This window comes from Vicugna pacos, chromosome 1 (genome assembly GCF_048564905.1).
Source record: "Vicugna pacos chromosome 1, VicPac4, whole genome shotgun sequence".
Lineage (NCBI taxonomy): Eukaryota > Metazoa > Chordata > Mammalia > Artiodactyla > Camelidae > Vicugna > Vicugna pacos.
The window spans coordinates 63,319,832-63,346,029 of record NC_132987.1 but is presented as its reverse complement, the minus strand read 5'-3'; the positions used below and the strand labels follow the sequence as shown (position 1 = coordinate 63,346,029).

Sequence of the window (26,198 nt, the reverse complement as noted above, 5' to 3'; positions counted from 1 at the left end):
CAGGCTCTCTTCCCAACTGCCTGCCTCTATATATTTCCTAGTTAGTGTTGCCAGATTTAGCAAATAAAAATACAGGTTGCTCAGTGAAATGTGAATTTCAGATAAAGAACAAATAGTTTTTCAGTTTATGATTACCTGAAATTAATATTTAACTGTGTGTCCTTTCTTTTGGTTTTTCTTTGCTAATTCTGGCAACCCTAAGAGTGGGAGAGAAAATAACTTCAAAATGACAAGATTGCTGGGCAGAACCCAGTTGAGTATAAATATACTCAGCTAAGTGCTTTTCCCTAGCAGGGCTCAGCTGCCCAAGTACAGGAAAGGCCAAGGCAAATAACTGGGTTCATCCAGTTAACTACTGCTGAGGGCAGTAGTTTGCAAACTTGAGTCGGCAACAGCATCACTTAGAGGACTTGTTAGAAGACAGATTTGTAAGGCCCCATCCCTGGAGTGTTAGATTCAGTAGGTCTGGGGTGGGGCCCAGGAATTTGCATTTCTGATGAATGCAGCTGGGTCCAGTGACCATAGTTTAAGATCCACTGGGATAGACTGAGATGGGAGACCATGAGATCTAAAGTAGATAAGGGGAGGGAGTAAGGTTGGAGGAGGCCAATGGGGCACAGAGGGTATAAGAAAGAAAGTTTATATTCCCCTTCTTCACAGTGAGCAGAAGACTGTGACGGCACCTTACAAGGGGTTGGCTGTTCTACTGCCTTCTATCTTTTCTTTCCCCTAATTTTGGACTGTGTACGATCCCTGTTCTTCCTCTAATACTGGCATCTGCCTCCTTTTAACCAGGGAATTTTGGAGAACTCTGGTGTCCAGTCTGATCTATGGAAAGTGGCGCATGAAAGCAAATGTATGAAGAGGACAACACTGCTACAGAGGTGCAGAAATGAAGGTAACGACTGTGACTGTTAATAAGTGCTCCAGGAGAGCATCCAAATTAACTAACTTTTTTTTCCCTCTGAGAAGGAAGTTAGGAGTTGGGAAAAGCCATCAAAGGAAAGCTGGGGGAAAGGAGGAAAGTAGCCAAGATTTTGTTTCCAGGTGAAGCTGTTTAAGACCCAAAATATTCCCTACAGGAATTTTTGTTGCCAAGTCCTCTCTAAATCCTTAGCTATGTTATAGAGTAACACTCTTATGTCCAACTCTCTGAAGAACAAATGGAAAAGATCTAGATTTTACTAAGTACATACATATACATGTAAGATGCTGGACTGGGGATTTTACCTGTGAAATAGACATGCAAAAATGCTAAATGTTCCGTTTGTTTTTATGTGTTTTTGTTTCTTTATACTTTTATCTATCTTCCAAATTTTCTACAAGCATAATTTTATTTTTAACTTTATTTTGAAACAATCCCAGATTTCAGAAGAGATGCAAAGATAGTACAGACAATTCCCATATATATACTTTACTCAGACATCACATATAACCATATTTATCAAAACTAAGAAATTGACATTGGTTAACTGACTAAATTACTACTAACTAACCTACAGATTTTATTCATTAAGCTGACATCTAGACTGTGTGTTCTGGGAGTGTTTGTGACTCATTCAATATCCTACGTAACACTGCACTATGGAGAACAAAACCCCCAGTTGAGGGGTGAGTGTGTGTGCATGCATGTGGGTGATTTTTGATTGTATGCTTTACTACTCATGCTGTTTTTCTTCTTGCATTTGTCTCATTTTCAATGGCCTGGCAAGATAGTAGAGGCCATCACTAACGTCGACATCATCAACATCCTCAGCATTATCACTATCGTGGGGGTGACACAATGGTGACAGTAATAGTCACCGCATGCCAGACACTGTGCCAGTTGTTTTATACATATTATCTCAGTCAGTCCTTTCCTCCTTCCACTTCCCTGAGATTGATGCATCCTCCTCCTTTTTCAGATGAGAGTCTTTGCCAGTAATGGGATGTGAAGCAAAGTCTCCTTCCCACCCCTCCCACTTACCCAGCACTAACAGCCTAAGCTCTGTACTTGTTGCTTTTACAGTTATATTTGTAAAATCAGGAAGGGATATTTTCACCTGGAGGAGTAAGTGAAGGCTGTTTTGGAAAGCCAGGCAGTGTGAGGCTGGGGAGTGGGGGGAAGGAGAAGTGGAGATTATTCGTGTCACCTCAAATATACTTTGATTTTCCACATTCTTCTGCAGGGTGTACAAACAAAAAACAAGGGGGGGATCGTTAAGGAACTGTTCCAAACCCCCTACTTTGAAATCACTGTGGTAAAAGACTGTGGTGCAGTGGAGCTCTGAGAGCACTGAAGGTAAAGCAGGGAGAAGGTGGGGGGACTGGAGCCAGGGCTGAGGAAGTTCCAAAGGCAAACATCAATGACAAGGTTCCTATTCCTAACACACATAATGCACTTGCAAAGCCGTAAGAAAAAGACAGATACCTCTCCCAGGAAAATGGTCAAAGGAGTTGAATATGCAAGTGTCAACAGAAGATATATAGGAGACTAATAAACATAAGAAAAGAAGGTCAACCTTATAGGCAATCAAAGAAAAGCAAATCAACAGAGCAAATCACCTATTATTTGGCAAAAGTTAAAAAAAATAACATCCAGCATTGGTGATTGTGTGGAGAAAATTAGTAATCTACTCCACTAGAAGGCCATTTGCCTGTATGTATTCATATTTAATTTTATTTTTTATTTTTTATGGTGATAAAATATACAAACATAAAACTTACCGTTTAACCATTGAAAGCATGCAGTTCAGTGGCATTAAGTACATTCATGTTGTTGTGCAACCATCATCACTATCTCTAGAACGTGTTTATTATCTCAAACTGAAACTCTGTACCCATTAAACAATAACTTTCCATGTCCCCCTGTATTAATATTTTAATATGATTTATTATTTTAAGTAGTAGCACTTCTAAGAATTTATCCTGAGATAATCAGAGAAATGTGAAAAACATATATGTATAAGCGTATTCCCAGTAGAAAGAACCTACATATCCATCAATGAGGAATTAGTTAAATAAATTACATTAATCAGTGCGATGGAACTTTATGCAATCATTAAAAATGATGATGTTGATTATGTACACTATTAATAAAACATGTCCATGCTATATTTAATGAAGGATAAAGTAGATGATAAAAAAAAAAACAGGATATCTTGACTCCATTATATGTAACACTGTATCTTTGTGGGTGTTTGTGCGTGTGTGTTGTACTTCATTTCTAGCCCTCTCCTCCATCCTTTCCAAGTGTGTTGTAAACACCTCATTTCTATGTTAAATCACTCGAGCTTAAAAACAGGTGGAATCTACTTCTTGTAACTAAACCTGGACTGATCAATCTTTAGTGAACATTCCCCCTATTTTGGAATGAAGGCTGTTACCTCCATTGAGAGGCAGATAATGTTCTTGGAGCTACAATTTATTGAGCACTTATCATTTTCATTTTATAGACAAGGACTCCAAGTCACAGATTAAATAACTTACCCAAGTCTCAAAGCCAGCAGCGTTGGAACCCAGATCTCTTTGCTGCCAAAGCCTTTGCTGTTATTTACCACCACCTTACGTTGACTCCTCAAATTCACACAAACACTGCTTCGCACACTAAGTCTTCTCTTCATTGGTGGATGGTGTGTTCAAATTGTCTTCCTTCTTTTTCAAGTTTCCTTTGTCTGTCTCTGTCTACCGAATATGCTATGAAGGGAAGCCAGTGAGGCATTCAGAGCATGCCTGAAGAACCAATGGTACTTAGCAGTGGAGAATTGGCAGGGTCAGTCCTTTAACCCAGCTTAAGCACTAACCAAGGGAGCCAGGGCAGAGCTGAAGCACACAGTCCATTAGGATGAGGCCAACCTTAAAGCCACACTGTCTGTTTAGTGATGAGAAAGGTACATGTGAACCTGAGAATTTTTTTTGGCACTGAGCCAGTCTGCTTTCTTTTCCAGGGAAATGTCTTCCCTGGCTATTGAAATATCTGTTCCCACTGGTTTAACAAATGATACTAGAATTTTACTACTTGGAAAAAATGAAGTTAGGATACTTAGGTCAAATGTCAAAATTAATCCCTGTCGTATTAAAGAATAAAATGTAAAAATTAAAAGAACCAGAATAAAATATAAGTGAGTAATTAAACTGGAAATAACATAAATGTCCACTGGCAGGGGAGGGGCTAAATAAAAGATTCCATATCCATAATGAAGTACCATGAAATCATTACAAACTATGAGGTAAATCTCAGTTTACTGACCTGGAAAGATGATTGTGCTAAACCTGTGAGTAATAAGTATAAGATACCAAATATGTGTAGTGTGATACCAGTTTTATTTTTAATATCTTGTATGTATGCATGTTTATAGTAAACTCTGAAAGGATAGGTATCAAACTGAGCCCCTCTGAGGGGATGGAAATGGAGGAGCCAGAGGAAGTGAGAGCATCTTGCTTCTTTCTTTAAGAGTGGTAAAATTATGAATTAGTTCTATTATTGGTGTTCAGTATTTTCCAAACGAAAAAACCACTAAGGAAATTATTTAAAAATTTAAAACTTCTATATAACAAATGACAAGCTTGTAAAAAGTATCTGCAACATAGAAGCTGGCAGGAGATACTACGGGTTAGCTCACTCACCCTCCATTCCTCCATCCTTCTGTTTGTAGAGTGTATAAAGCTTAAAACTACATTTCTGAGATTCCCTTGCACCTAGGATTCTACATGTAAATTTGGTTCTGCCAATCAGATGCACTCTCACAATACTTTGAAGGCAGATGTGAAGCAGAGCCCACCTTTCTGCTGCTGTTGCTGTTAGCAACCAAGATTATAGAGACCTAAGTGAGAAGCGGCAGCTGCAGCCACACCCAGAGTTCCAGAGTCCAGTCATCAGCTTTGTGGATGTTACGAGGCAGCTGTGTCCTCAGACAATATACACCATGGAGAAGTAAAATCACAGAAAAGAGAGCAAAAATGAAAGTAGCATAAGGCAGGAACTGTTGAAAACACCATAAAGGAAACAGTGAGCAGGAATGTGAAAAAGACAATGAAATAAAGAATAAAAGAATAGAGAAAAAGTGATAGTAATTGATAAGATATACATAGTTGTCATTCCTAAAGAAAAAAACCTGAAAACAGTAAAATGAAGATGAACTTTTAAGAAACTATTTGCAATAAAGGAAGACTTGAATCCACGGACTGAAAAGGCACACACTGTCTTTCAGGAAAAATGGACCCAGAGCAGTCACCACCAAAACCTCCCTCTTTACAGAAGCTTAAACCTTCAATACATTCATCCCTTGATATCCACCCAAGGTTCCAGGACCACCCCTGCCCCCTGGAGATACCAAGTCCTTCATATAAAATGGCAGAATACAGAGTACAGTGGGCCATCTGTGTCTGTGGTTCCATAGCCATGGATTCAACCAACTGTGGATCGAATTTCCATGGATACAGAGGGCCAGGGCCAACTGTACTCTTCAGATCTCAGACCCCATTCACCTCAGGCAATGATGACTTCCTTTCCAGGGTGGGGAACTCAGCCCAGACACCAAACCTAACAGAAGTGCTCCCCCGTCCCTCCAACTCCTAGCTCACAGTGTAAAGTGTGGTCCATCCCTCATGCTCGGCTTCCAGCTTCTATTCCCTCAGAGCATGACTTGATTGGGCATCTCAGTCTTTTATCTTCAGCCTGCTATACATATTATCCCAACAATTTTAAGTCTAAACTTTACAGCAAATAATCGCTTAATTGTCCCCCTCCTTCACCGGCTCTAGGACAAGGATCATGTCTATTGGTTTCTTGTCTTCCTATGGCCCAGGGGAATGCCTGCCAGAGTTGGTGCTAAATACACATTGTATGTAGTAAGTACCCAACAAATACTTCATTGTTAAATCACTAGATTCAGGACCTCCACTGTGCTAAGTGTCAGAAGGCACTCTCAAGTGCACTTACTCCTGGGAGTCAGGAACAAAAGGCAGCCCCTCCCCATCCAGCAGCCCATGGCCCGGTCATTCTGCACACACTTGCTCCTCTGGCCCTTTCTGTTGCCCTCATCTTTCACTCCTTTCTTAGTACCCAGTTCCTAGGCCTTTATTCTCCCCTTCATATAGACTTACCTTCACTACCTGTTTCTTCCTCTGGAAAATAATAATCTCTCCATCTATGCTTTCGGCTTACTTTTAGCATCTAAATAACATATCCAGACCAGTGCCTGCCCACTCTGGAGCTGACCTGCTGTGGCTCCTCAACTCGGTAGATTCCAGCCTGCTCATTTTCACCACCATGCCTCCTGGGCCACACCAGGCACTGTCATTCCCGACCTGGAACTGAATGATGGTATGAAAATTATAAAACAGCAGGAGCAAACTGCAGGGGGAGAGGAGCTTCTGTTTTCTGACAAATTAGTAAATTAGTGAGAGCTGCTGGTTCCCTCCCTCCAAATCAATCCTTGAGAAATGATGCAGGGATAAGACCCCTTCACCACCATCCCTAGGCAATAATACCACCGAACAGTTATGTATACGTACTTGAGGAAGCTGTGCTGTTCTGAAATGATAATGCGGAGACAGGAGGAACGCCCACAGTCTGGGGTGAAGGGCAGCTGAGAGAGGATACGTTAGGGGAAAATGGAGGGAAAAAACCCCATCTGTGGAGATCTGGCCTGGGGCACACAGCTGGTGCCCGGGTTCTGATGCAAAATCTGAGAGTGACAAAGCCACTGACTCACCTCACTCAGGCTGAGGACTGACTGGCCTCAGCTATTTTGCTGCTTCATTTTTCTCTCGATTACGATACTTGTCCCTAAGGATTTAACTTCTGTATAGCACTTACTGGCTCCCTCGTTACTCCTTTGTCAAACCAATTGTTAGAAAAGCAGATTTTACACAATTTCTTTACTTAGTAACAAGCATAAAGCTTCCCAGCTAACCAAATCATTTTAGAACAGTGGCATAACCTGTTTTATCTAACCTCTATTAAGATTCAAGGCTCTGGCAGCTGGGCTGGCAACCTGTGCTAAGGCTTGTGACATTTGCTTTATTCTTCGTAGTTACCTCACTTTACATTTAATTTTCATATCCTCAACCAAATACATCAAAGCCTTCACTATATACACACTGATGAGTGCCCATGTGTATCAACACATGCGAAATCTATTCCAGTCAACCTGTAGCCCTCTTGAAACATCATCAGGAGACCTAATGGGGTGGCGTGGGGGAGAAGCCAGGAGGTGTTCAGATATTGTGATTTGAATATTTTCAAATAAGACAATTTCAGAAAGTCAAGTCACTAATATCTCTGAAATTGAAAAAAGACTGTTAGTGGCATTGAGTGTTAAAATGGCATTGAGTCTAAGATACACTAATTTCTAAAGGCAGAGAAAACCATTTCCAGACATATAAAATGAGTAAGGTATTGGTCATTTGCTAGAATATTAGATCATGTATTTGGACTACTATCTCCAAATACGTTCAATTTATTTTAAATATTAAAGAATGAACTTCTGATGGAATACTAACAAAGCTGATTTAAATAAACCTCTCCATTTCAGCAAATCTACCAGAGTGGTGTGGAAAAAAGACTCATTTATGTAATAACGCCTACTATATAAGCTATGAACATACCAAAAGGTAAACAAGGTGGTGTATAAGATGTAGACAGCTTTATCTTCAGTACACTATGCAAATAATATTGGATTTATTCAACTACCTGAAGTAATTCATTGTATACAGTTTCAGCTACTTAAAACATTTAAAATTTTTAAAAATCTAAATATTATCATTAAAATTTCCCACAAAGATCTCAGCTCAGTAAATAGGTCACAGAGGCTACGTTCAGTCAATTTCACAAAGTGCCAGACTCCTTGCCACAGGGCAGAATGGCTCTAAGTGCGCATGGTGAAGGCATGTCCTGGGTACGCTCTCTCAAACTACATTCAGGTTATGAGGAAGAATCACACTCTACAACTACAGCCACAATCTGCTCGTCGCCACTGAATAGAGTGTGGTATCTGAATGTGCAGGGTGGACCTGCAGTGAGACTCCTGGCCCACAGCATAGAACAAATGGGACTAAATAATCTTCAGCCAGAGGCGGCTGCCCTGAATTGTCTTAGTCTACTCTCTCTCCTGCTTAACTATTTGAGGAGGGTTACTCTCTGCAGCTTTACATAAGACCTGGCCCCTTTCTTGAAGTAGGACAATTTTACTCCAGTTAAAATATAAATTGAATTATGTTTCACAATAAACACCCTGTCTTCCTCATATAGAGTGTGTGGCTGTGTTTGTAGTCCTCAACCAGGTTTAAAAAATTGATAGTGTTAAGTAAAGACAAGATGCAGATTAGTTTCCATTTTTATTAAAGCTGTGTTTTTTTCCCTAAGGAATATATTACACTTAAATACCATAAATAAAGATTAGTTCTTAAATCTATTATATTTAATAAAAATGTAAACAAAAGAAAATAATTCACCATTCCCTCCCCAAACCTGTCGAAACGTATCAAAAACAAAAAAGTCATCCTTTCAGGTTCAAGTTCTTTTGTTGGGACGAGTAACACAGATTTTATTAAAATATGTTAGTCCTCCTGAGCTGCAAGGACTTCATACGGTTAACTGGTGCTCACTACAAAACGGGCCTGTGGCGCAGTGACTGAAGTCCACCTCTTCTGCCAGGACTGCTCCAATGCCCTCAGAAAAGGGCTTGTCTCTCTCCATTCAGTGTCTAAGGACATAGACAGTGCTAAGGCATTGAGCACAGGACACCGTGATGAACATGATGTGTGAGCTGTCATACGCCACGAGGTGGGCCAGAGCCAGCAGTGGCCAAGCAATTCTAGTTGGAGTATTACTCACAGAATATTAGAGCTGGAGAGATTCTGAGAAAGCATCTAGTCATTTTTCAGACAGTGAGTCTTCTAATATTAAAGAGGATATTGATAAAATTTTATGGAATACTCTGGTATACTTATTTATGAATCTTCCTAAAACTATTTAAACTTCATTAACTTATGTTTCATTTTCAAATACTGATAAACTCTAAGCCAACATATTAGGCTAAAACTAATTTTAAGCATAATTTATAACATTTTTAGAACGCCTAGTTGGTCTTAATAAAAATAAGTATCCTTAAGATATAAGTAAGGGAAAAGCTTTTTTCAGGAGAATATAGAGGGATCTACATTACCTACTTGCTTGCCAGATTCTTTAAAGCTGTCAGCTCAAGTCTAGCGACATGGCTTTTGCTTCCTTCTTGTAAATTCTGTTCTTGAAAACCTGAGAGACAAATTCACTTGATAATTTTGACACTGGGACCTTAATACTATCAAAGTGAACCTATATCTGAACTAAAAACTGAGGTAGTCAGTTTTTATAAGCACTTGACCCTTTCTGAGTCAGAAAGGGACTTCAGTCTACTGTCCTCAAGTCAGCTGCTCCCCATTCTCCTACCCCACCTCACCTCACTCCCGCTGTGGCTGCTGCCTGCTCAGTCTTTCTCAGTGAACTGGTTCTGTGAACATAAAGGGTTACCTGCCACAGGATATCAACATTTGGGTTATTTCAAATTCTTCAGTTCAAAGGTGAATTCTAGCCCGCTAATTCTGCACTGAAATTTCAGATTTTAAAAAGTCGTTTTCAGAATATTGTTGTATTCTAAGTGACTAAACCGTGCCTCTTAAAACTTCTTACAGGTCCAGTGGCCTTCTAAATCTTCACTGAGTATACTATGCAGAAACAGAGATAAGCAACCACTTTTAAGACTTGTTGAAGAGGAAGGAAGGAACCAGCACAGTTAGTTACCCTCAAAAACTCAAGATTTCTTAACATCATACTTTATCAGATTCTACATTTGTGCAGAGAAAAAGACTGGGCTACTAGATTCCAAGCTTAACAAATATATATAGAAAAAAATGTCATCTATAGTATTTTCTTCAGAAAGTTATTAGTGCAAATATAATTATATCAATAAAAAATAAAGCAAAAATATATTTCAAGTATAAAAAGCACCATGCTCAGAAACAATACTACCTAAACGGCATCACTGCACAACAGTTAAAACATAACTGAACCTATCACTGTGAATCTCAAATATATTATTAATCCATGGTGTTTTTGGTAAAATTCTTTATACAACTTTGCAGGATGACTCATAATCACAATAGATATGTAAGCTTAGATTTTTATAACTTTCTTTAAAAATATACTCTACACTTTTCTCTGACTTTCCATGATGTAAAGTATTCAGGACATAGGCAGAAATGCCACTGCTGTTAGCTTCTCTTCAGCTGAGGCTGGCAATACTAGAGACCGCAAGCTTTTCACAAGGACAAATACCTCCAATTCAAAACTGTATGCTACTAAATATTTTAAATTTATGTATTAAAAAAAAGGTGACTTTCCTTTATGCTGGGGCTGCTGTTTGGTTCCAACGTCAAATAGTCAGCTGGAATTACTCCTTAGTAATTATGCTGTTTGTTCACTTAGCAAATTTCTTAAATTAGTGCTCAAAAACCTTATGCTGAATTAAAGGGCCAACCAATGAATGAATGAATAAATGGATGCTTGTCCAAGGGCTGTGTTTATGCTGCCACAGGACTTCAGTAGCCTTAGAGAGATAAACCAGGCATCATTCATCATTAAAGAATTTCAAATTGGGATTATTAAGTAGGGTTGGTCAGCTCTGGTACCAGAGCAGAATTGCTTCTGGGGACCAGAATCTACATGGTGACAGAAAGAATGTCAAATGCAGGAGGTAAAGGATATTATCTCCTCTGTTTAAAGCAAAGGCAATCTTCTGACTTCTATGGACCCTACTGGATAGGCCCTACACCAAACCTACACTTTGTAAACAATTCAGACCCTCTTGTTTTGACTTACACTTTGCATTTTATACATAAAATAATTTTCAGATAGTAGAAATTCTTCTGTAACAATTTCTAAGCCCACCTGAATATAACTGCATACCTGTCTATACCAGATTTCTTTTTATCTTCATTGGTCAAAAAGGAACACTTCTATTTTTGTTGGATCGCGGTTGTCATAACTATTATCTGAAAAATATACAAATGTTTTCTTCCATTTGCATGTCTTCAATATTTTCACAAGGCAGAGTATTCTTCTCTCTCTGCCTCCCAGCTTTTCAAGTCATTATTAAACTAACGGAGAATACAGCTGGAAGCTGATCTCTGAAGATCGAGGAGTATGGATATAGCCGGAAGAGGGCACATAATGGCTCAGCAGGAAACTGCCACACAGCACTGTGAAATCATAAGATTTAGCGAAACATAATTTAAAAAAACACTCTTTAGAACAATAAGAACAATCATTTAGGTATACCATATACAGTTATTAAATTTAAAACAGGTATAATAGTGATGCAGAAATCCCAATTCAAATTATTTTTTGTAAGTCAAAGGACAATTTATACTTTTGAAGACAGGGTCCACAACTTATGATCTTGCAATAATTAGCTGTTCTTTAAATTATTGCAGCATTGATGAAATTTCCCATTGTTTTAGGATAATGAAAATGCTGAGGTATGTAATCACTGAAATTTTCACCAATTATCCCATTTTCAAAGGAAAACTTCAAGAAGGTTATGCATCCTGAAAAATAAAGAGACTTCGGTGATTTGGAATTCCTTCTCATTCTCCAAACTCTGAGGCTGTTGAGTTGCTGATGAGGAGTGACTGCTGTGAAGCTCTCCTTCAAGGTCTGATCTTGGTCAATACTTCCAAGCCAAACTCTGGAATGCCACTTCTGCCATCTGCATTGGCTGGCACTTGCCCAGATTTTGTGCTTTGTTCAGAGGAACATGACACAAAGGAATGTCTTGAGAATTCACTTATCCATTCCTAATGCCATACACACAGAAGAAATCCAGCCAGCAGAGGAAATAGATTGCCTAGTAGAAGCCAGAGGGTGACCACCAGGCTAGAGGAACGGGAACAGAGATCTAGAGTTGAAAACAAAAAATTTACTTTCTATAGACATTTTTGGAATAGATCATACCAACTAAAACACTGACAGATGAGTAGAGGTGATTATTAAAAGGTGAACAAGGACACCTTGGAGAGCAGAATCAAGTGTGACTTCTTGAGACCTAGATATCCAAAGTCTTTTTTTATATTTACAGAAAAAGAGCAAAAAAATTTATGCAGGAGGAAAGATGTTATCTACCATACCAAGGTTCAAAAAAGGCACCCAGGAAAAGAGAGAGTGTCTCTGGGTAGTATCCTGGCAAAGCAAGATGCTATACAGGAAAGTAAATGAAAATCTTGGCTATTCTGACAGGGGATGCAGGACTTTCTTCTACCCTTTCTTGTCCCTTCTAGGTAGGATGACCATATAATTTATCAACCCACATCAGGACATTTTGAGATAAGTGCTGAAATAACTTTCTAGTTTCAAGATGGAGCCATTTCTGCCTGTGGTGCCACATTAGCAAACTGAAGCTTAGATAACTTTTTGTGTTTGTGTAAATGCTCTGCTTGGCCAGAACCACAGCATATCCAGTCAGCCAATCTCCCACCGCCAAGCTAACTCTGGGCCCTATACATATCTCCTTGTTCCTTGATCTTTCTAAAGAAGGTCAGATGCTCAACCCCAGCGCACCAACCTAAGGTGAGTACTTCTTCCTTGTTTCCTGCTTGCTGCTTCCCCCTTATTTTACAGCTCTCTGGACTCCTGAGAGTAGAGACTGCCTGTGTGAAATAAAATTTGCTTTGATCAACTAAATTGTTCTCTTTGATTATTTTAACACAAGGGAATGCTATTAATAATCATACCAGCAAAACAGGCACATGACTGTCCCAGGCAAAACAGGACATATGTTTCCCGATCTCTAAATGTCTACCTATATATCCATGTCACCCCAGGCTTGATTTGGAAACAGCAAAAGATTTTATGGGCTTTGGGCACTAGGAATATATTTTAATTTAGCCAAGGGTTGTTCTCACAACTAAAACTATTTCCCAAAAAATGATTCTCAGAATGGAAAACATTTTTTAGCAGTTAAAAGACCAGGTCAACATGACTTTACTTTAGGATGAGTTGTCTGTTCTAATATTTTAACCAATAAAGACCCAAGCAATTTTCAAATCTGACTTGCTCAAAAGGTAAGGAAAAAAAGGATTGGTCTTCAGCTGTAGAATGATAATGTCAGGGCACTGGAGCTTGTTCTTCTGAGCACTATACAGTGAGGAATTAGTATTTTAAAAAATCACTTCACTGTATGTAATCCAGGTAAACCATAGGGAAGTTATATTCTTTCCCAATGGAATCAGCTGGCATTGTTAAGTCTTAGAAAAATTCAACTTTTCTGAGAATAATCCTTCTCAAAGTGTGGTACTTGGATCAACAACATCAGCATCCCCTGAGAACTCATTAAAAAAGCAAATTCTCAGGCTCCAACCCAGATCTTGTGAATCAGAAACTCTGGGGGTAAGTCCTAGCATGATTCTGATGCATGCTAAAGTTTGAGAACCCCTGACCTAGAGCTGCACTGTCATGTGGCAGCCACTAGTGGTATGTACCATTTAAATTTAAATTAGCCAAAATGAAATAAAATATTTAGTTCCTTAGTCTCACTAGCCACATCTCACATGTTCAATAGTCACATGTGGCTAATGCCTGCTGTATGGGATAGTGCAGTTTACAGAACATTTCCATCACCCCAGAAAGTTCTATTGGATAAGTTCTGGCCGAGAGCATCAGGTAGAGTGGTCTTGGCTGGAACAAGGAGTAGGCCTTGGAGTCATTAATAGCAAAGGCACATCACTTTATCTTCTGATTCTCAATTTGGCCCAAAGGAAACAAGAGGAGAAGTAGCAATTGGTTTATCTACTGCTGGTACTAAAATTTAGGAAGCTATTAAAACATAAACGGTAGCTCTGGAATATTTGTTGTCTTTCAGAAACACTGTACTTTCTGTGACAGTACTCTTTAAAAAGAAAAGACACAATGAGGGTGTTTGAAAATGAATTGGAGATGATAGATCTGGGTTTTGATCTGAACTTCATTATCTATTAGTTGTGACCGTAACTATCCCTTAATCTCTTTATACCTTAGTTTTCTCATGTGTAAAATAATTTCTATCTCATTAGGTTTTGTGATGATTAAATAGAATGATACAGACATAAAGCATTCAGCAAAGTGTCTAGCATTCAATAAACAGAAACAAAAACAACCTCTATAATCTGAAGAGGCCAGAAAGAATTTAGAAATAAATCTTTCATATTCACTAAGGGAAACTATCTAATCACACTCTAGCATTTACAAGTGATGACAAAAGAAAAGGAGAAAGAAAAGAAGATGAGAGTTTTACATTCTAAAAGAAATTACAAGTGTTAAGAAAAGGCTGTGTGAACTAACACCTGAGAACAACAAAAATCAGAAGAATTTGGGGAGAGAAGTATCTTTACACACTTCCTCCAGAATATGAGGGGTTTTAAGGTTTTAAAGACATACCTAGAAACCTAAAAAGTACCTTAACTCATAAGACATATTAGGAATAAACAATTGCTTAATAAGCTTTAACATAGGTTAATTCTAATTATTAGTATTTCTCATACAAGTACATTTAAAGCATCAAATCTTATTTTTACAAGTTTGGTGGGTCATAAAAACATTATTAAAAAGAAACTATGTACCTAAAATAAAGAGCACATGTAAAGTCTGCCATAGTCCCTGGCACATAGTTAAATAAACATTCAGCAAAGGCTCAGTGTGTGCTCTATTCACACACATTAACAAAGACAAGAAGTCAGGTTATTTTAGAATCTTGACAGTGATGCTTATAATATTCAAAAAACAACACCTAAAAGACATCTATTCTTGTGCATTTTTATGCATTTTTCAAAATTGGCAGTGCTTTGGAGGTTACAATGTTTTTTTAAGCTTCCTTCCTCATAGAACTGGTTAAAGGGAAGAAATCATAACATAGTGACTATAAAGAGTGAGCAGGATAAGAAAAAGAAAAGTCTAACGCGCAGGTTTGTGGAAGGGGTGGGTCATCTGCAATCTATTTCCCATCTCCTTTCAACAGATTCACTTGTCTTTGCCATGTTCCAAGGACAGGAACTAATCATTTCAGAGCTCCTCGACCTGGTCTGGCTTTCTCCTCATTTCTAGACATTCTTCTACTGTAATCCTAAATTTCTTACCTCTGAAGCAGCTGGAGTAACTCTCTCATCTCAGCTCTAACTGCTAATGGCTCAATCACTGTTCATCTCTTGGACAATGAGATGGTAATAGTTTCTTATAGTTAACTCTGAGATTAGGCCTGAGGATGGGAACTTCATCAGAACCACCTATTTGTAGACTAGCAGTCCTCTAATCCTAGCCAAAGAAATTTAACAATAACAACAAAATCAAGTCATCCTACCAGCTTCACATTAAAAGCTGACTAAGAGTATTCAACACTATATTTACTATATACCGTATCAGAAGGACTTAAGATCTTTTATCATTTCGAATAATTCACTGTGCATTACCATTATAACTGCAGAAGACTCAGCTGGCTCACAGGAATTCAGTGAAAAGAGTTAACATAGCAGGCCCGAGACGGCCACTCTTTCAAAGTCCTGTTTGCAAGGACGGCCTTCAGCTGGTGTCTGGGAACTGGTTTCTTCCAGGCTTTGCCCACTGCCCCTTTTCCCTTTGCTGATTCTGCTTTGTATCTTTTCCCCTTAACAAAGCTTAGTCAGAAGTACAACTAGAGGCAATCTTGTGTCTCCTAGAGAATCACTTAATCTGGGGGTGGTCTTGGACACCCCCAACACAAGTATTAACCTTCCAAAACTCATCCTCTACTTATATCCCAAGCCTGCAGGATTTGGGAAAGAAAGGAAATTAAATTTTAGAGGTGAAGAAATTTTGAGCTGTAAAGTGAATGTAGCCCTCTGTTTTCAACCAGACCATGGAACAGGCAAAGGGTTAAAACAGTTTCATTTGAAAAATATCTCCTGTTGAGAAAATGAAACATGGCATATTTCAAAATATCAATCAATCATAAAATCTCATAGGTCATTTAATTAAAATATCATAGATCATAGGTCAAAGCTCTCATGGAAATTTCAGGAACTCTGCTTTTATAACTCTTAGAAGTGGATCATCAACCTCAGTTTGCACACCTTCATTAGTAAGGAACGCACTCTTCTAGAGACAGTCCTTTCCATTCCCCTCCTGATTCTAAAGGATTTAACCAGAATCTGTCTCCCTACAACTTCAGTTCTACTCTCTGGAGTCTCAAAGAATGAGCAAAATATCCCTCAGTGAGAACTATTGTCTTTGCCAGCCTGTCTTCCTATCTCACCTTGTGAGTGTGTATTTGTGGCTCCTTGCACCTTTCTTTTCTTTGTGGGTGTGTCAACCCCTTCTTTGAGCTTCTTTTCCAGTGTCTTTCCCTCTCTTTCACTTCACCTAGTTATAACTAAAATATACTTAATTGCTTTTTGTATTCAATGAACATAATTTTTACTCTTAATTTAAAAATCAGTGGTTGAAACATTAACTTTTTATAAACTTCAATGACTTTTTTTGTGTGCAAGTCAGAGGTTCTTCACATAGAAAGCTTTCTCACCCTCACTCTTACTGAAGGGAGGTAACAAGTTTACCTCCCTTCAGTTTCTAACAATGGAATTGCAATTAGAAGAGAAGACACTCAACCTGTTTTAGAGCTTCCTTGAAGGGAATTTTCAACATCTTATAAGAAAAATCTCTCTCTTTATTCCAACCAGAGAGACTACTCACCCAGGGGTAGAGTTCGGGTCAAGTTAGCAGCTGGAGGATCTGTTTCTGGAGGACAGAGTTCACAGAAGTCCCAGCATGATGGGCAGAGCAGGTTTCCATCGTGAATCCAGCCATTCATCTGAATACTGACGGGGAGGACCTGCCCGGCCCGACTACACAAATATGAAGTATCCTGAACCCAAACCTTCAGACCTTGTGGAGAACAAGAAACCTTCAAAAAGTGGGAAAAAGAATCAGATCAGTAAGATTCTAGTATGTGAGGCTTCTCCTTCAACTGTAGGAAAATATGGTAGAATTTACTAAAAATGCTGGCTATAAAACACAATTGGGGATAAGGGAATATTTAAATCTCATACAAAGAGGGTTAAGTTATTCAGGTTGTAAAAGAATTTCACTCTGTGGTAGTAGTTCTTAAACTTTGAGCACAGTACCTTTTAAAAAATCTTAATAAAATCTATGGACACCTTTCCTAAAAAACACAAGGTAATATGCCACATTACATACAATTCAAATCCACAGAACCCTAAAGACAAGGTATTAATAACAACATTTCTGTAGGGGTTCGGTTCTGGTCAAGATGGCAGAGTGGTAGGACCACGAGCTTGCCTCTCCTTGCGACTACAATGAAACCACAACTGAATGCTAAACCACCATCGAAAAAAGACTGGAACCTAGCAAAAAAGATCTTCTGCAACTGGAAACATAAAGAGGGAACCATAGCAGGACAGTAAGAGGGACATGCTCATGATATAATTGGGCCCCATACCCCCTGGGGTGGGCAACCCACAAGCTGAAGATTTGTTAAGTCGCAGAGGACCTCCCACAGGAGTGAGAGCTCTAAGCCCCATGTCAGGCTCCCCAGCTTGGGTCCCAGCAGTGGGAAGAGAAGGAGACCCCAGGACATCTGGTTTTGAAGGCTAGGGGGGCGTGGCTCAGGGAGCCCCACGGGACTGAGGGAAACGAAGACTCCATTTGCTTAAGAAGCATACAAGGAAACTCACATGCACCAGGTCCAAGGGCAGAGGCAGTGATTTCATAGGAACTTGGGCCAGACCTGCCTGATGGATTTGGAGGGTCTCCCGGGGAGGTAGAGGATGGCTGCGGCTCACTCAAGGGACATAAAAGCTGGTGGTGGACACTGCAGGAGTGTTCATCTACATGAGCTTGCTTGGAGGCTGATACCTTGATTGGATCATTAGCACCAAGATCGAGCCCCACCCAACAGCCTGTAGGGAAGCCTCAGGCCAAACAACATACAGGGTGGGAACACAGCCACACCCATTAGCAGACTTCCTAAGCCACAAAGGCCTCTAGACACAGCCCTACCCACCAGAGGTCCAGGACCAAGGTTCACCCAGCAGTGGGCAGGCACCAACTCCTCCTGCCAGGAAACCTGCATAAGCCTCTAGTCCAGCCTCATCCACCAGGGGCAGATAATAGAAACAAGAAAACAATAATCCCAAAGCTTGTGGAAGGAATCCACAAACACATAGAAAGAAATATGAGGTGGTAAAGGAATATCTCCCAGGCCAAAGCACAAGATAAAATCCCAGAAGAAGAAATAAGTGGTGAGGAGGTAGGTAATTTATCTGAGAAAGAGTTTAAAATAATGATGGCCAAGATGTTCAGAGAACTCAAGAGGAGTATAGATGCACAGAGTGAAGTTTTTAGCAAAGAGTTGGAAAACATAAAGAATACCCGAACAGAGTTGAAGAATAAAATCACTGAAATGAACAATACACTAGAAGGAACCAAGAATAGACTAAATGAGGCGGAAGAATGGTTCACTGAGCTAAAAGACAGATTAGTGAAAATCACTGCTTCAGAACAGAAAAAAGAAAAAAAGAATAAAAAGGAATGAGGACAGTTTAAAAGAACTCTGGGACAACATGAAGTGCTCTAATATTCACATTATAGGGGTCCAAGAAAGAGAAGAGAGAGAGAAAGGACCGAAGAAAATTTTTGGAGAGATAGTAACTGAAGACTTCCCCAACTTGGGACAGGAAACAGTCACCCAAGTCCTGGAAGACCAGAGAGTACTACACAGAATCAACCCAAAGAGGAACACATCAAGGCACCTAGTCATCAAATTGACAACAATTAAGGACAAGGAGAAAATACTAAAATTAGCAAGAAAAAAGCAACAAATAACATACAAGGGAACTCCTATAAGGTTATCAGCTGATTTTTCAGTAGAAACTCCATAGGCCAGAAGGGACTGGAAAGACATACTTAAAGTGATGAAAGGGAAAAACCTACAACCAAGAATACTCTATCCAGCAAGTTGTCGATCAGACTTGATGGAGAAATCAAAAGCTTCACAGATAAATAAAAGCTAAAAGATTTCAGCACCACCAAACCAACTTTAGAGCAAATGTTAAAGGACCTACTCTAGTCATCAAACCATAAGAAATGAGAACAAAAAAAGAAAGAGAAAAAAAAAGAGACCTACAAAAGATTGCTTTGGCTGTTTGGGGTCCTTTGTGGTTCCTTATAAATTTTGGAATTGTTCCAGTTCTGTGAGGAATGTCGTGAGTATTTTGATGGGGGTTGCACTGGATCTGTGGATTGCTTTGGGTAGTGTGGCCATTTTGATAGTGTTGATTCTTCCAATCCAAGAGCATAAGAAATCTTTCTATTTCTTTGTGTTATTTCGGTTTTCGGAGTATAGGTAACCTCCTTGGTCAAGCTTATTTCTAGGTGTTTTGTTGTTTTTGATGTAATGGAAATGTCTCTGCCAGTTATAAAATTCTGGGTTTTGAAGTTAAAAAAAAAGTGAATGAAGGGCCGCAAATGGCAAAATATTCCACTACACACACACACACACACACACACAAACACACTGCATCTCTATTATCTATTCAACTATTGATGTGCACTTAGGATGCTTCCGTATCTTGGCAATTATAAATAATGTTGCTGTTAATAACAGGGCGTATGTATCTTTTTGAGTTAATTCTTATTTTGTGGTTGGCTTTATTCCTTTGATAACTATGTAAGTTTAAAAAGCTAAAGTTCTAAATATTCTTAGAAACAATGAACAGTATATATATGTAAATTAAAAAATACATGTGCAGTAAAAAAAAAAACTTATCAAGCCATGAAAGACATATTACTAAATGAAAGAAGCCAGTCTGAAAAGGCTACAACTGTACGATTCCAACCAAATGACACTCTGGAAAAGGCACAGCTACAGAAACAATAAAAAGATTGTGGTTTCCAGGGGTTTGAGGAGAAGGAGGGAGGGAGAAATGAATAGATGGAGCACAAGGGATTTTTAGGGCAATGAAATTATTCTGTACGATACTATAGTGGTGGCTACATGTCATTATGCATTTGTCAAAACCCACAGAATGTACAACAAGAGTGAATCCTAATGTTAACTATGGACTTTGGTTGATAATAACGTACCCATGTTGGTTCATCAATTGAACCAAATATGCCACACTGGTGAGGGATGTTGAGGGTAGGGGGTTATATATGGGGATATCTAATTTCAAGAAAAAGATCTATTATTAATCAGTAGTTGATTTATTAATCCTTATAGCCATGCTTTCTTCAGAACTTATAAACTGTAATTTTTTTCCATTAAAAGTAGTATTTAAGAACAAAATTACATATTTTTCATGATCTCCTTAGCATAAATGCCCAGAAGCAAAATTATTATAAAACTCTGCTGATCTATAGCAACTACATATATTTTTAAACAAATGTGGAAAGGTAATTTCTCTCAAAGATATAATATTTTGACAAAACACAAGCATCGAAACTAATGTTTACATAAATTAGTTTAAGTATTAATCAATAAAAATTAACTATATAAAAATATAAAATGTATTTTAATGAGATAAAATTATATATAGTATTTGATATAATTATTAACAACCATATGGTTTACCTGATAGCATCCACTCCCCCAGTCTGGGTAACTCAGCTTCCTCTCACACTTTTCCATGACAAACGCTGATTTCTGAATTAGACAAACTGAATGAGGTCCATACTTTTCAGCACCATAGTTTTTAAAAAGGTCTGAAGCAAACGAGAAAAGTTTTCTTAAAAACTGACTTTGAGCTCATTCTTACAATTAAAAGTTGCTTTAAAAAACAACATGTTTCATGGAAATTTTCAATTAAAAAAATCGAGAGAAACAGGGTTCCAAACTCAAACTGGGATCTCAGTGAAGGAATTAGTAGGGAAAAATGAGTCTATCAGAAATAAGAGCTAACACTGGACCTACAGCATCTAAGTTAAATACACAGAGGAAATAGCACAAGGATCACCTTCAATGTGGCCTAAATAGGAGTCACCTCTCAAGTGACCCATGACAGGATGGGGCCAAGTGGTTTATAAAATGAAGACTGTCTTTGGGGTGCTGCTACTTTTGCAAAATGTTCTTATGTTTTCAACTTATGCCATCTCCTGGAAGTCCATAAATAACAAGCTGATCTAGTCTAGACTAAACACAAATCTGCAGTTACCCGGTAGATGAAATGATCTCTAAATAGCTAATGGACAAAGGAATGAAGCCTTTAAAACCTATGAATAATTTTCTCTCTTTACACTTAATATAAGTAAGTTTCATCTTCTGAAAGTAGAGAGTACAGTTATCCTCTTTTGAAATATTACAAGGATTAGAATTTTATGTCAGCTTTGAAAAATCTTTAATTTTATAAGCTAAGAAAGAAAATGTAAAACAATAAAACAGGGCTTTATTTTTTTTAATTTATGAGTATTTCAAAGTCCTCAAAACACATAGTGATCAGTGTCAAAAAAAAAAAAAAAAAAAGGAGGGGTGAGGCCAACCCTCAGGTCAAATCCTGAGAGCTATCTGTTTTTATTGATAAAGTTTTACTGGAAGATAAGTCATATTAACTCATTTACATATTATCTATAATTGTTTTCACACTATAACAGCAGAGCTGAGAAGTTGCAACAGACACTGTATGACCCACAAAGCCTAAAATATTTTCTATCTTGATTTTTATAAAAAACATTTGCCAACTCCAGCTCTAAAATAATAAAATATGATACTATATCTTATGCAAACCCATAACTGACAGATATGTGCATTTTTTTTTGCTTTAACATGGAACTTCTGAGTAGTTACATCATAAGTCTTTAGACATTTATTAACTAGATAAGTGATGAATAAAAATGACTGTACAAATCCAGTTAAATCTGCTAGGTTTAAAGATAAAAGGGAAAAAAATATGGAAATTTAAATTGTAAATGACTTAAGTCTATAATAAAGTATGGCAAAAGGGGGGAAGAAAAAGAATCAGGTTGAAAATTTTGATGACCACAGAGAGAAAAACTACTAATTGCTCTTCATTAACAAATCACACATGAGAAGATCTTGTTTACAAAGATAGTATGAGCTATAGTTATTATTGCTGAATATTCAATTGCCATACTGTTTATTCCTTTGATGACTTGTTCACTTATGTATATAAAAGGGAATAAATAATATGGTAATACATCTTACTAACCATGGGACAATAGTATTCTGATATCTGAAGAATGACATGTTACTTCTAAAGTACAAAAAATGCACACTCCTTAGGAGAGGGAAAAATAGGATACCTAATACGATTTAATAAAAAGAGCTCTGCACTGGAGGATCCTGCACTGACACCAATGAACTATATTACTTAGTATCTCTCCCCTTATCCGTGAAATTCAATAATACCTTCTCTCATCAGGTTTTGAGAAGAAATGAATAATAAAAATGAAAGTGCTTTGTAAATGAAAAGTGTCATGCAGATGTAAGGTATTACTAAATGGTAGTGTGTGTACACACACGTGCAAGTGTATCTAACAGCTAGCAATTCTTTGTGTCATAATTCTAAGCACTTACTTTACTAATTCATTTAATTCTCACAACAAATCTATAAGATAGGTATTATCCCCTTTGTACAGAGAAGAAAACTGAGGCAGAGAGAAGTTACTTTGAACAGGTGAACAACAGTGGAACCACAACACAAACTCAAACTATCTGGCTCCAGGGTCTGTGCCCTTAACTACTATTTTATATTGCAGACACACACTTTTCATATGTATATATATGTATATAACACTTAATTTCACTAAACTACTAACCTGGTTGATTTTCCAATATTCTACAATCAGAGCTGCGCTGATATTCACCACTTAAATGCCAACTGAATTCCTGACTGAAAGGGCAGTAGTCAGCAATTTCTACTGAACCACCGTAATAAGGCAAATCTTCTGCAGGTACTCCACTGAGTTCATCAAAGTACTACAAAGAAAAAAATGTTAGGAAGACAGGAGTGCGAGAAACAAAATAAAGTCCACAGACAACTTATAGCAACCGTCTAATGCTGTACAGCACAGAGAAGATATTAATCCATTTTTCTTCATTCGTAGTACAATGAAATATACTACCTGAGGGGTATTTCAAGGCTGTTGTAGTTTTAGAGATAAGCAAAGTTGAGCAAATTAGTCTACATTTTTAATTTGACTAACGTTTTTAAAGAATGGATAGGAAGAGTTTTAAGAGTTGACAAAACACAAAACTAATGCATACAATTAAGATAGTTTAAATATAACGTACTTCAAGTGTTTTTGGGAGACAACTTACATGTTTTGACAAACTTGAACTGCAAGCAAATGAGTGACATCATATATATATAATACTTCGAATACCAAAGGAACAGGTACCAGATAAATTTTAAAGATTTCACATTTTATACCAACTCACTGAATTATACTACTAAGCCTAGAAATATGGTTGCCATCTTATAGTGTCTGAAGCACTCAGTCGGGTCATAAACATATGTAGGAAGCTCAAAATTACGCAACAATCACTTTCTTCTCTACTCTTCTCTTTTCTTTCTTTCTTTCTTTCTTTCTTTCTTTCTTTCTTTCTTTCTTTCTTTCTTTCTTTCTTTCTTTTCTTTCTTTCTCTTTCTTTCTTTCTTTTTCTTTCTTTCTTTACTTCCTTCTTTCCTTCTCTTCCTTCCTTCCTCCCTTTCTTTCTAGTACAATTACAATGTGTCTTTCTCTGTTGTACAGCACAATATCCCAATCATGCATATACATACATATATTCATTTTCATTTTTAACAATCACTTTAAATTTGCTTCTGTGATACCATTTTTGACTAATGGGTCCTTTGTCAATGGCAGGCAGAGCTCAGGGTTTTTTAGTGATAGCTACATCAACAAAAACTTTGAGGTCAACTCAGACTGAACATGTGGGACCATTTCCTTCACCTTTTAGGATAATTTTTTCTAAACTAGAACTTCCAAGCCTTCTAATTAATTGGATTAGAGTATTTTAGTTACTTTCTTTAAATAACCTTGTTTTCTATGTAAATTAAAGACAAAGACTTTGGAAACAATTAAAAAGAAAATACAAACAGTTTAAAAAATAGATCAAAATAAATATTCTAAATGTCTCTTACCATTACCATAGGCATTGCTAGATACTAATAAATTGCTATCAATTAACATATTGGTTATAAAGAAATGGAGGAATTCTTCAGTTTTTTCTAACTTATAGAAAACAAATGAGACCTTATAAATTGAAAAACTTATGAGAATTCACTCTTCTAATTAAAAATGGAGACTTTTTCTTAAAAAGCTGATTCCTGAAATTGTGCCCCAAACAAGTGTTACCTGATATTCTTGAGGTAAAGGTTTCGGAAACTTCTGCAAATTACACACTGCAACTGCTCTCTGGTCCTGTCTGCAGGTTAACTGCAATGGATTACTTCTGAGCGTGTCACAGTAAGGGCTCAGCATCTGCCTCCTGCAGACAAAGATAATACAGTATCAAACTCTAAAGAAGTTATTACAAGTCTATTCTACTGTTTGTCTTTTCCATTACAATTTCAATGTTTTAATACCTTAAAACCAACTGCTAAACCAGGTTAAAAACTTATTTTTCAAAGGGTAAAGGAAATGCTTAATGTAGGTGTCAGAGATTAATGCTAGATGTATTATAATATTTCACTGTCATTAAATAAAATCCTATTCATCTCCTCCTTCACTTTTGCCAGTAAAATGGAGTCCCAAGGTCCCTAACCAGTCTGCCTTCTCCTCTACCTTTCAGAGCCTTCTTATGTTTATTGATAATGTCTAGGCTTCTTAGTTGTACTTAGAAGAAGGAACAGGAAAAAGTACATCTACACCTTCCAAGAAGTGAAAGTGGAACTTACATTTAATTTTTATATTATGTTTTTGAAAGGTTTCCCCAAGTGATTGTGATGTAGTCAGATTACAGACCTATGTCTGGGGATAATGTGATGTTGAATCATTTCATTTATCTGGCATTTAATGATTAACAGAACTCCCAAATAGTATATAATATTATCATTCCTAAAAGGAAGCCTCCAAAGTAGAACTAGTATCTTCATTTTACTGGTAGGTAAGAAGTCTGAGACAAGCAGCTTGCCCAGGGTCATACAGCTCATGAGGGGCAGAGCTGGAACTTTAAAAACTTCTCTCCAAGTCCAGTGCTTGCCCATTAAATCACAGGTACTTCCTGTGTTAAAGATGATGTTATTTGTTTCTTCTCTCACCTGGGTAAGGTCTCAGAGCAGTCTGAATCACTCATAGTTTCTACTAAGAAGTCTGACATCTGAGCTATAAGCCTGCTACAAGAAAAGCAGCTCGTAAGCAGTGGCAGGAAGCAGCCTGCAGCTACTTTGGGGACAACTAGTTAACTCCAGTACTACAATCTGATCTAGTGTACTTGTTCTTAAATTGTGCTACACATTAGAATCACCTAGAGAGATTTTTTAAATCTCCATGCCCACCTTGTTCCCCACACCAAATGAATCAGAATGTCTGAAGGTCAGAACCAGGCATTGGTATGACTCACAAAAGGACAAACTGATAATTTGGACTTAATCAAAAGTAAAAACTTCTGCTCCACAGAAACTCTATTAAGAGGATTAAAAGCCGTACTGGCATAAGACATGAAGAGACATCTCACCAAAGAGGATATGCAGATAGCAAGGAAGTACATAAAAAGATATTTAACATCATTAGCCATTAGGGAAATGCAAATTAAAACCACAATGAGATATCACTACTACCTTTCAGAATAGCTAAAATAAAAAATAGTGACAACACCAAATGCTGGTGAGGATGTGGAGAAATTATTAATCATACATTGCTGGTTGGAATATAAAATGGCATAACCATTCTGAAAAAGAGTTTGGCAGTTTCTTACAAAACTAAACTTGTAACTACCACATGACACATTGATTGCCCTCCTGGGCACTTACTCTGGAAAAATGAAGATTTATGTTCACACAAAAACCTCTACACAAATGTTTATAGCAGCTTTATTCATAACAGCCCCAAATGAGAAACAACTCAGATGTCCCTCAACGTGTCAATGATAAAACAAAGTGTGGTGCATCCATATCATGGAATACTGTTTAGCCATAAAAATGGGCAAATTATTGATAAATACAACAAACTGGATGAATTCTCAGAAAATTATGCTTAG

The 26,198-nt window shown here is 37.7% G+C and overlaps 1 protein-coding gene across 4 annotated transcripts in view; it reads right to left on the bottom strand.

Annotated features, from left to right (window-relative positions):
- Positions 1–26,198, bottom strand: part of LMLN (leishmanolysin like peptidase) — an 89,744-nt gene that overhangs the window by 27,115 nt on the left and 36,431 nt on the right. The window contains exons 13-20 of one of the 4 annotated variants that reach the window (XR_012073872.1): positions 24,356–24,488; positions 22,814–22,973; positions 20,613–20,743; positions 16,715–16,925; positions 10,928–11,013; positions 9,154–9,238; positions 6,200–6,294; positions 3,469–3,675 (exon numbers count right to left, since the gene is read on the bottom strand). Coding sequence is in view for 3 of the 4 variants with exons in the window: in XM_072963895.1 (XP_072819996.1) it covers positions 11,114–11,220; positions 16,715–16,925; positions 20,613–20,743; positions 22,814–22,973; positions 24,356–24,488 (742 nt within the window). In the remaining variant the exon portion in view is untranslated. Of the gene's footprint in view, positions 1–3,468; positions 3,676–6,199; positions 6,295–8,306; positions 11,919–16,714; positions 16,926–20,612; positions 20,744–22,813; positions 22,974–24,355; positions 24,489–26,198 lie in introns of those variants that run through there. The other 3 variants (XM_006200898.4, XM_072963895.1, XM_072963898.1) reach the window with 3 other exon arrangements.